This window comes from Rhincodon typus, chromosome 40 (assembly GCF_021869965.1).
Source record: "Rhincodon typus isolate 14 chromosome 40, sRhiTyp1.1, whole genome shotgun sequence".
NCBI classification, from domain to species: domain Eukaryota; kingdom Metazoa; phylum Chordata; class Chondrichthyes; order Orectolobiformes; family Rhincodontidae; genus Rhincodon; species Rhincodon typus.
The window spans coordinates 5,640,411-5,652,401 of NC_063371.1; the positions used below are offsets into that span (position 1 = coordinate 5,640,411).

General features: G+C 41.5%; 1 protein-coding gene across 1 annotated transcript in view; it reads right to left on the bottom strand.

Annotated features, from left to right (window-relative positions):
• LOC109930712 (pleckstrin homology domain-containing family A member 2) overlaps positions 1–11,991 on the bottom strand; it is a 48,051-nt gene that overhangs the window by 17,116 nt on the left and 18,944 nt on the right. The window contains exons 5-8 of the mRNA XM_048618504.1: positions 10,706–10,855; positions 8,297–8,365; positions 2,956–3,020; positions 2,108–2,171 (exon numbers count right to left, since the gene is read on the bottom strand). Coding sequence (XP_048474461.1) covers positions 2,108–2,171; positions 2,956–3,020; positions 8,297–8,365; positions 10,706–10,855 — 348 coding nt within the window. The remainder of the gene's footprint in view (positions 1–2,107; positions 2,172–2,955; positions 3,021–8,296; positions 8,366–10,705; positions 10,856–11,991) is intronic.

Consider the following 11,991-nt stretch of genomic DNA (forward strand, 5'->3'; position numbering starts at 1 on the left):
TCATCCAGCTCTGCACCTCGTTGTAACAAAAATGAGGAATTTACTTTACCTCAATAAGGAAGTGATGGAGAAAGGTACAGAAAGTTATACTGCTGGCACTGAATAAAGAGGCATGGGGGTGCTCATCTAGATCATCAACATGGACCATTTGAGCTGAATGGCCAGTTACTATGCTGTAAATAGTCTGTATGACTGAAAAGCAGAGGCACACTCTCAGTTCTCCAGCCAAAATCATCCCATAACTGCTAATGAAAAGGTGAAAAGATGGTGATTTGTTTAATTTGCTCTTTGTTAAACTGGCAAAAACTGGTTGCCAAGTTTGGTTGTATAACAGTGACTCAACTTCCTTGAGTGTAATTCCTTGGCTGTTAAGTATTTTCGGACTTGCTGAGGATGTAAAAAGTATTCTTCATTCGTAACTTTTTTAAAAGTAAGAGAGGAATAATAGCAGGATCATCCTGACACTTGCCCATTCAGGGCCATCAAGCATAGGAAGCAAACTGAAACACATCTTCCATACCGAAAGCATGAGAGTCTTGAGGTATTAACAACTAATGGAGGCTCGAAGGTACATGGAATTTTTGGGCTAAACTGCAGTATGCTTTAGCTTGGGCCTCACATGCTCTACGTAACTGGGACTCTGCGCTTGTCAGTTGGTGAGACAGCAACACTGGACCCGTTACAGATTCAAACCATCTGCTGTTGCCTTTGTTGTGCTTTAGAATTCACCTCCGGTGAAACACAACTAGTAACTCTCTGTTGCCATGAGTTGGGGAATGGACCAGAAAGTTCTGAAGGAGTTTTGAGGCGATGTGGAACCTTGTCAGGTTGATGCTGCCGCCCCTTATCATGTGATGTTTCTGTGCCCCTCTTATTCTTTTCGGAGGTGTAGGGAAGCCCAATTTGGGAAAAGCCAGGCTCCTGGCCACGACTGCACAGAGTTGGGCTACTGATCAGAGGAGTCTAATTTGAAGAATGGGTCTAAGATGGCAGAGGTTGTTCACATAAGCGTCAGGTTTTGTTCTTGCCCTGAGCTGCAGGCATTAAGATGTTGGAATGGCTGAAAGCAGCAAATACCCCCAGAGCATTTTATTGTCTCAGTGTCATTGTTCAAAAATAAACTCAACAGCTGAGCTTTCCCCTACTTACAGAAGCATCTTTTGATGCAAGATGACCCTGACCATCACCAAGGAAAAGTGCTGCCTACTCACAGGCCAATCAAGCAGTTAAGTGTCACCTAATAGACATCCCAGTCAATCTCTTCCTGTGAGAGCAATGTCCCATCCTGCCTGAATCTGCCCACCAATCAAAGGCCCAGACTGCATAGCAGCACTGAAGACCAGGGGTAGCAGGGAAAACAAGTGACTTCCTGGGGAGTGTGGGGTTGCTGGCTGGGGACAGTGAGGAGAACAAAGTCTGGGTCTGTTGGACGCAAGGATCAGTGGTGGATAGTTTTCATTAACCGCCCCTCCAGACCCCTTCCCACACCTGTCAGCAGAAGCATAGTGTATATACACCTTAAACTCAAAAACTGACCAAGCATTTCTCTTGAGATGGTCATTATTATGAAAATATGTTGTATGCAAACAACACAACTGTTCACTTGACAAAAGGGGACATTTTAAAATGGGGTTTGGCTAAGGGTGAAAGAGACAGGGATTCGTTGTGAGGTGACTGACCATATAAAACTGTTTTAAAATGTTTATGATCCCCTTCAATCACTTACAATTGTGCATTGAGAACAACTTTACATTTTCCATTTGAAAATATTCACCTTCTGATTACAGAATACAGCATAATGGGCCAAGAGACTTCTTCTGTGCTGTGTTGTTTTATGATTCTCTGGTGACAGATTACAGCGGGATCTGGTTGTAAGTTGTTGATGAATTCAATCAGAGCACTGATTCTTCAACCGTATGTATACGTGCAAGAAATGATCATAGCAGCTGACTTAAAACTGACTGGAAAAAACATGGATCACTTTAAGTTTCAGTTCCCTTCCATCTTGTTTTGGTCTCTGAATACATTGATCACCTCTGTTGATTTCAGAATGGATGCAGTCAGGTGTAGGCATGCAGGTGGATGTTAAGACTTTTGTGAGAATTACCTGAATGTAGAAAGTTCGAGATGTTGTGACTATTTCAAACAGATTGTCCCTCATCAGTGCTTGACTGTGTTGGGGTGGGTGGAGAAAAGAAAGGACAAAATAAGTTATGGTCAAAGGTAAGATAATGCATTATATTTTAGCCAAAGCAGGGCCAGATGTCACAACAGCGACAAAATGTGGATATGTTATATCTAGATACATATAAATCAATTTTCAAACTCCATCATTTGATTTTAACATCTAAGACTTTCATGGAATAAAATGATTTTCCAAAGCTTCAAATGGTCATAGCAATTACCTGACCACAGGTTGGCAAGACATGAAACCAATGTTCCATGAGATATATAAAGACAGCCTGAACTTAAATTAATATTTATCAAAAACATATTGTGACCAATCAACTCAGGCTTGAAGAAACTCTCATCTTTTATTTTGATTTGCACTTGAATGATGAGTTTCACACAGTAGAGATCAAAGATATTAACGACAAGTATCAATATTGAAAACAACAACTCAGACATAGGATTACACAAACCAATTTAGATCATTGGCAGATCATTGAGATAGATTTTTGACTGCAATTGGAAATAACTGGAAGAAAATGCTGCCTTGGCCTTTCAAGAAGGAAAAATGCCTGGTGACATTTGTATGAGAAAGAGATAATAGCTTCAATGTGAGAACATTTTTAAACATGTGTTACGTTTAACCAAGGAAGTTTCAAAGTGGGAACCTGATTCACTCCTCATCATCTGCCTGTAACAGAGTAAACACTTGAACCCTGGAATGAAGGTGCCACAGTTTGGATAGAATTCACTTATAGAACTTCTGAAGCAAATAACTTCATTTACCTGCAACTACAGTTCTGAGCTTTTTGTATGTCCTTAAGTGGTATTGCTCGAAGTGGTTCTTTTTCCTGAAAAAGCATAATTGAAATCACACAATCAGTTCTGAAAAATAGGTTTCTAAATCCTCTAAGTGTTAAAATAATGCATAGCATTTTTCAGAATAAGGTAACATAGTAGTTCTGTCGCTGAACTTGTAATCCAGAGGTCTGGGATTAATACTCCATAAACATGAATTCACTCCCAGCAAAGCAGCTAGGCAACTTAAATTCACTTCAGTATATAAATGTGGAATTAGAAGTTTGAATCAATAATGCTGACCATGTAACAGTCAGATCATAATAAAAGTCATCTGGTTCACTGATGTCTTTTATGAAATGAAATCTCCCGAACTTCCATGGTCACATAATCATAGAGTTATATAGCATGAAAACAGACCCTTCAGTCCAACCAGCCCATTGCCAATCATAATCCCAAACTAGACTAGTCCCACCTGCCTGTGCTTGGCCGATTTCCCTCCAAACATTTCTTATTCATGTACTTATCCAAGTGTCTTTTAAATGTTGTAACTGTACTCTCATCCACCGTTTCCTCTCGAAGTTCATTCCACACACGAACCACTCTCTTATGTAAAAAAAGTTACCCCTCAAGTCCTTTTTAAATCTTTCTCCTCTCACCTTAGAAATATGATCTGGAGGTGCCGGTATTGGACTGGGGTGGACATGGTCAGAAGTCACATGATACCAGGTTATAGTCCAATAGGTTTATTTGAAATCATCAGCTTTCAGAGCATTGCTCCTTTGTCAGGTGGACTCTGAAAGCTTGTGATTTCAAATAAACCCGTTGGACTATAATTTGGTGTTGTATGACTACTGACCTTAAAAATATGCCCCCTGGTTTTGAAAGACCCCATGTTAGGGAAAAGACACCTGCCATTCATTTTATGTATAGCCCTCATGATTTTATAAACCTCTATTAGGTCAATCTTCAATCTTTTACGCTCCAATGAAAAAAGTCTCAGCCTATCCAACCTCTCCTTTTAGCTCAAACCCTTAGTTCCTGGGAACATTCTGGTAAATCTTTTCTGTATCATCTCCAGCTTAATAGTATCCTTCCTATAACAGGGCAAGCAGAACTGGATACAGAACTCCAGAAGGGGCCTCAACAACATGCTGAACAACCTTAACATGATGTCCCAACTCAAATACTCAAAGATTTGAGCAATGAAAGCAAGCGTGCTAAGTGCCTTCTAACCACCCCATCTACATATGGTGCAAACTTCAAGGAATTATGTACCTGAACCGCCAGGACTCTTTGTTCTAAGACACTACCCAAGGCCTGATTTGTAACTGTGTAAGTCCCGTCCTTGTCTGTTTTACCAAAATGCAATGCCAGACCCACTCTTAACAACAACATGATCTTCAATACAGCACCTCACTGCCACCTTCCCAGGAGCTATGAGGGACAGGCAATAAATGCTATGAGTGAATTAAAAGTCAGTGCATCCAAAGACTCAAGTCCTGATCTCCTTTGACTTAACAGAGCCTCAGCAAAAAGAAAATATAGCCAGCATTCGCACTTCTATCTCCAGTGACCTTACCAGAAAGTCACCTGCTTGCCAGTTGAACTCAGCTTCAAAGTCATTCACTTAAAACTGACAATGGACATTTGAGTGAGGTACTAAGGGACTGTTTGCAACCATGGAATCATGCCATTTTCAAATGCACCACCAAGGGGGGAAAAGGAGTTAAAGGCATGGGCAAAACCAAATTGACTTATGTTTTAATAAGCATTCATCAAAAACAAATACTGAGCCTTCATGAATGGAAATCTGTAAGGAGCTGTTCCACACGTTCTATTTTAGAACACATGGTGTGAAATTATTTATATTTAGAAAAACATCAGGCACTGTATGAGTGCGATGGGAAATCTTCCTGGAATTAGTTTCATCATAAGATGCATAAGCCAAAGCCATCCTCTTTTTTGCAGCATCCTATTGTCACTTCCATTCTGAAGCATGGCAGACCAGGCATACAATCGAAAGATAATAATACATTTCCTGTACAAGTTATAAGTGATTTGCAGATTGATTGTCCTTCAAAAATGAAACAAAACACTGCAAGGAGTTCAAACTGAGGTTTCATTGTGCTGTGAGGAGGTTTTAAACTGATTTGGCAGGGGGCACGGGGCACAGGGTAGCTGTAAAATCAGGAGCAAGGTCCAACCAGATATAGACTGAATGCTAGGTCAGCGCAGTAGGTGGAGAAGATGTGGACAGGATAAGACACATGGGAGGTCTAGAAAGCCGAACTGTATCTATTTTAATTCAAGGTACTTGATGGCAAGGTGGGTGCAGTGATGAGCAAATACGATATTGTTGCAATCACTGAGAGATGATTAATGGAAGGGCAGAACTGGCAGCTCAACATTCTAGGGTACAAAGGTTTCAGGCACGATAGGGGTATAAATAAGAGAGGTAGGGGCATTGAGAAAGAAAACCATCATTGTAATAATGGAGGAGGATATCCCTGAAGGATCTTCAAATGAAGCCATCTGGGTAGAGCTTAAAAAGAAGAAAGGGCGATTACCTTGCTGAGATTATACTACAGGCCTCCCAACAGTCAGAGGGAGATAGAGGAGCAGATATGTAGGTAAATCAGAAAGGTGAGAGAGAAACAGGGTCCTCGTTTTAGCCGACTTCAACTTTACTAACACAACCTGGGATTGCCTTACTGTGAAAGGATTGGATGGGGTGGAATTTTTGAGTGCATCCAGGAGACCTTTTTGTGCCAGTACATAGATAGTCCGACCAGAAAGGGAACAGGACTCGATCTAATCCTAAGGAATGAAACAGGTCAGGTCGGCAAGTTTTTTGGGAATAGTGACTATAACTCTGCATTTTCAAAGTCATTTTGGGAAGGGATAAGGATAGTGCAGAAGTTAAGTGTCTAAACTGGGGGAAGGCTAATTTCAATATCATTTGACAGGATATTGCAAATATATTCAGGGAGCAGCTACTTGCAGTTAAGTCTGTATTTGGTAAACATGTGGTTTACACAGACTTCAAAGGAAGGCCTTTGACAAGGCCCCACATGGAAGTCTGATCCAAAAAGTAAGAGCCTCCGAGATTCAAGGCAAGCTGGCAAACTGGATTCAAACTTAGCTTGTAAATAGGAAACAGAGAGTGATACTGGAGGCAAAAACAGAAATTGCTGGAAAAAGAGAGCAGGTCTGGGCAGCATCTGGGTTTCAGGTTCAGTGACCCTTCTTCAGAAGTGGTGATGGTAGAGGGTTGTTTTTGTCATTGGAAGTCTGTGACCAGAGTGTATCACAAGGATCAGGCTAGGAAGCTTACTCTTTGTTAATTATATGAACAACTTGGATGTTAATGTAGGTGTGAGAGGTGACACATTTTGCAAGGTCTAATAGGGAAGGATATATACAATGAATGGTCAGTCCCCAGAAAGTACTGAGGAACAAAGTGACCTTGATGTACAAGTTCATAGATCCCTGGAGGTGTGAGCACAGGTAGACAGGTGCTGAAGAAGGCATACGGGATGCTTGCCTTCATTATCTGGGGCATAGAATGTAGAAGCAAGGAAATCTTGTCACAAGTTTATAAAACATTGGTTAGGCCACAGATGGAATAGTGTATGCAGTTCCAGTTGTCATGCTATTGGAAGGATGTGATTGCACTGGAGAGGGTGCAGAGAAGATTCACCAGGATGTTGCCTAGGATGAAAAGTCTCAGTTATGAGGAGAGTCTGGGTAGGCTGGGTTTGTTTTCCTTGAAGCAAAGGAGGCTGAAGGGGCTCTGATTGAGGCATACAAAATGATGAAAGGAATAGACAGAGAAGTTGCGACAATCTCTTCGCCACGATAGGCGAGTCTGAGACCAGACGGCATAACTTTAAGCTGAGGAATTAGTGGTTTAGAAGAGATCTGAGCAAAAATAAATTTCACCCAGAGGTGGTTGAAATATGGAATGTGCTGCCTGAGAGGATGGTGGAGGCAGGTGCTCTTGCAACATTTAAGAAGCAAATGACTGAGCACTTACAGTGCCAGGGCACAGTCGGCTATTGTCAATGTGTAGGTAAACAGGATTATTGTGGTTTGGTGGTTGTTGGTTGCCATACACATGGTGGGCCAAAGGGCCTGTTTCTATGTTGTATTTTGTTGTATCACTTTCAGTTGATATTTAATTGTTACATTTTTTTGTTCAGTCTGTGGATGCTGAAGATATACAACAGTGGAAAAGGTCAGTACACTGAAGGGAAGCTAAGGTGACAGTCCAAGAAATTGAATTAACTGAGATGGAGTTATTAATCAGGTGATGAGCCAAGCATCAATTGTTTGAATTTATCTTTGGATACCTCAAAGGAGTGCTCAGGAACTATTTTACACTGTGGCTCTTAATCTTAATCGTTCACCCATTGTCTCTGATTCTCCTTTACTTCCATCAGAGTGGAATAAGGCTAGTTAGTTGCATGTGATTGTAATGAAGTCAGCCAGTTGGACCTCCTAGAATCTGAGTTCCCTGACTGGGGCTGTTAATTTGATCCAATCAGGGAGCCCTGGCTGATAGCTAAGAACAAGAGTGTCAGAGATACTAGTACTCTGAGAGCTGACACTGAAGAGGCAGTATTAGAGTCAAGCACTTTTCATGTGCAAATAAAGGGTGACTTAGTGACAGGATATCTGCCTCTGTGGAGTTACTTCAGGTGCCTCACCCACTCTTCTTCCCCCAACTCCTCCGTGAGAGCCTGTTCAGCCATTCAATTGGATCATGGCTGAAAAGGCAGTGGGTCCTGCTCGAGTATTGCTTAGATTCTACCAATCCAACTCTCCATCTCCCAAGTTAGCATTCACTTAGTGCCAACAAGATATTTCAGTGAAGGGACAGTGCAACCGCCTCTGATCCTTTCATGAAATCTCAAAGTGTGCAGCTTGGAGCATTTGACAAAGCATTTGATCACAGAAATGCCAAAGCTTGCAATGATTTGCTGTGTTGTCACTGCTGGCAACTCAAGGGAATGGAGAGCAGAAGAAGATGTAAAACAAAATTGGTCTTTGACCATTTACACAATCAGACATTTTAACAGACCTCCGTGATAGCACACTACAATGGTGAAGACAGATGAGATTTTGGTGCAATCACATTCATATCTTACATGATGCCTTGGTTTCATTGTTTTTGGTGGTACAACTGAGATCAAAGTGAGAACAGTCTTTATTTTTAAAAAATGCAATGTCCTGTTTGAGGAAACTGAAGTAAAAAGCAAACTTGGAGAAGCCGATTGAAAAACATCAACTAGTTCATCGTGAAAATCATCCAATTTCAGCTTACCAATTCACACTTGAAGTAACTGAAAAAATTTTCATCCAGTGTGAAGTATCTCCTCTTCCAGCTTTTTCTCTGTAACATTAATTATAAGTTAATTAGCTAAACTGGTGGTGTTGTGTGCTGGCACTTCAGAAAATAAAGGATAACTGGAAATACAGAACATGAAATTGAACAAAAAACTTGAGTCAGCTTACTTATTCTATCGTTCATGTACTGAATATTGCTTAGATGCAGGAGGGAGGTTATGAGCTTTGGCCATTATTTCATAGCACCGAGGCTCACATAAGCTAGCCTGTAGCAGCAGCATCACTCAGGACGGAAGCCATAGGGCCACAAGATATAGGAGCAGCATTACGGCATTAGATCATAGCTGACATGTTATTCAACTCACTCTCCTGACTCTTCCCCTCAAGAACATATCTATCTCTGTCTCAAAGACACTCAATGATTTGGCCTCCACAGCCTTTTGCGACAATAAGCTCCACCAATTCACCAGCCTCATCTCACTTCACTCATCCCTTCACTCTGAGGCTGTGCCCTGGGGTCCTAGTCTCTCTTCCTAGTCTAAACATCTCCAGATCCACTCTTTCCAGGCTTTTCAGTATATGTTAAGTTTCAATCAGATTTCCCCCCATCCTTCCAAACTCCATCGAGTACTGACCCAGAGTCCTCAACCACTCCTCATATGATTGGCCCTTCGTCCCTGGATCATTCTTGTAAACTTTCTCAGATCCCCTCCAAGGGCAGCACATTCTACCAGAGATACAGAGCCCAAAACGGCTCATAATATTCCATATTCTGATCAAAGCCTTATAAAACCTCAGCAGTACATCTCTGCTCTTGTATTCTAGCCCTCTCAAAATTAATGCTAACATTGCAGTTGCCTTCCTAACTGCCACTGAACCTGCATGTTAACCTTTACGGAATGCTGAACTGGGACTCTAAAGTCCCCTTGTGATTTCCAAAGCCTTTCCACATTTAGAAAATAGTCTATGTCTTTATTCTTTGCACCAAAGTGCATAACCTCACAGTTTCCTATATTATATACCATCTGCCACTTCTTTGCCCATTCTCCTAACCTGTCCAAGTTCTCACGCAGCCTCCCTGCTTCTTCAACACTACCTGCCCCTCCACCTATCTTTGCGTCATCTGCACACTCAGCAACAATGGCCTAAGTTCCTTCGTCCAGATTGTTAATGTATAACATGAATAGCTGTGGTGCCAACACTGACCCCTGCGGAACCCTAGTCACTGGCTACCAGCCTGAAAAAAACCCCTTTGTCCCCACTCTCTGCCTTCTGCCAGTCAGCCAATCCTCCATCCATGCTTGTACCTCATCCCTAACACCATGGGTTCTGATTTTATTCAGCAGCCTTTTGTGCAGCACCTTGTCAAAGGCCTGCTGGAAATCCAAATAAATCATGCCCATTGGCTCTCCTTTTTCTAACTTGTTCATTACCTCCTCAAAGAATTCTAAAAGATTTGTCAGGCATGACTTTTCCTTCGTGAAGCTGTGCTGGTTCAACCCTATTTAACACTGCAATCTCATCTTGAATAACGGACTCTCAAATCTTACCAATGACCGAAGTCAGGCTAATAGCCTATAATCTCCTGGCATCTGCCTCCCTCCCTCCTTAAACAAGGGTGTTACAATAGCCATTTTCCAGTCCTCTGGGATCCTCCCTGAATTCAATGATTCCTGAAAGATCACCAGCAATGTCTCCACAATCTCCTTGGCTATCTCCTTCTGAAGTCTGGGGTACAGGCCTTCCAGTCCAGGTGATTTGTCCACTTTCGGACTTTTCAGCTTCCCCAGCACCTTCTCCTCAGTGATGGTCACAACATTTACCTCTGCCACCAAACTTTCTTGAAGTTCTGGTATGCTAATTGTGTCTTCTACCATGAAGATTGATGCAAAGTACCTACTCAGTTCCTCTGCCATTTCTTTGTTCCCCTTACTATTTTCAGTAGTCCACTCTTGCCTCTTTCTTACCTTTTATATATCTAAAAAAATTTAGTAATCTTCTTTTATTTTACTAACTATCTTACCCTCATATTTTATCTTCTTCCCCCTTATCGCTTTTTTAATTTTTAGTTTTTTTGGTTGTCCTCTGCAGGATTTTAAAGGCTTCCTAATCCTGTAGCTTCCCACCACATTGTATGCTTTTTCTTTTGCTTTTGTGATATCCTTGACTTCCCATCAGGCAGTTTGTGCCTGCAGGCCCCAGAATACATGACTCCAACATTTAAAATACCAGGTCACTTTAGGCACTCTTTGTCAAATTATTTAAATTTGGGCTAATCTCAGCCAAATGCATGAGCTGACAGCAATCCAGATTGAATCCATATTATTTTAAGATTGCACCTTATTCTCAGAAACAACAATTAAAATTTCCCGATGAGAGCACTCACCACAATGCCCTGTTTCACACAGAACCCACTTTTCAAAACCTGAGGTCCTAATGTTTGCTTGTTTCCGGACACTGGAATGTGACTTAAGGAACGTTTCAAGCCACCATGTGTAGCCCATTCAGCAGCTTCTTGATTTTCGCCCCCATTCACCTTTAGACCAAAGCAAAGAAGACAGTGAACTCTTTGTCATAAACTACCCACAGAATGCACAATAATCACAGGAATTCATATTATTCTGGTTGAACGTTGGCTGGGATACAGGCTGAGCTCTCTACTCTCCCTTCAAGTGTCATCATTCGTCTCCCTGAATAAGCAGAGTTCATTTTGTTATCGAGACACAGGATTACACAGTATGAAGCTGCACAAAGGAATTACCCTTTCCATTGTGTTTCTCAGTTGACTGTGAAGCAGAAACGAGAGATTGAATAAATTAGGTCAATGTGCTCCAGAGACAGACAAATGAAAGGCAACCTCATTGCAACATTCAAGATTCTGAAAGGGCTTTGGAAGATAGATGCCAGGGATTATTTCCATTTGCCTCAGAATCTAAAACACATTGACACAATCTAACAGTGAAGGGGTGATTACGTAGGGCTGAGATGAGGAGAAAGTACTTTATTAATGGGCTTTGAATCTTTGAAATTCTCAATGCAAGAAGGTAATGGATACTGCATTGTTGAATATACTTAAGGCTCTGATAGATTTTTGGTCTCTGAAAGATTCAAGATATGTGGGAAATGGGCAGGATAGGGACATTCATTTATTAATTTTCTCATAGTATGTGGGCATTGTTGACTGGGCCAACATTTGTTGCTTATCCCTAGTTGCCCTGGAGAAGGTGGTGATGAACTGACAGTACTGTCACGAAGAGAGTTACGGAATTTGAACCAGCAACAATGACAGAACAGCAATGTAATTTGAAGTCAGGATGATATGTGATTTGGAAGGAATTTGTAGGTGGTGATGTTCCTTTGTATTTGCTACGCTTCTCCTTGTCAGAGATTACAGGCTTGGAAAGTGATGTGAAGGATCCTTGGTGAGTTACTGCAGTACATCTGGTGGATGGTACACACTGTTGCCACTCAATGTTCATTTTCAAGGGAGTGAATATTGAAGGTGGCGAATGGGTCATGAATCAAGCGTGCTGCTTTGTCTTGGATGATGTCAAGCTTCTTTCGTGTTGTTGGAGCCACATACATCCAGACAGTTAAAGTAGAAGATCAGTAGATCAGTTGACCCTATGATCTACTCCTGCCCCTATTTCCTGTGTAGATTGCTGCTGACAT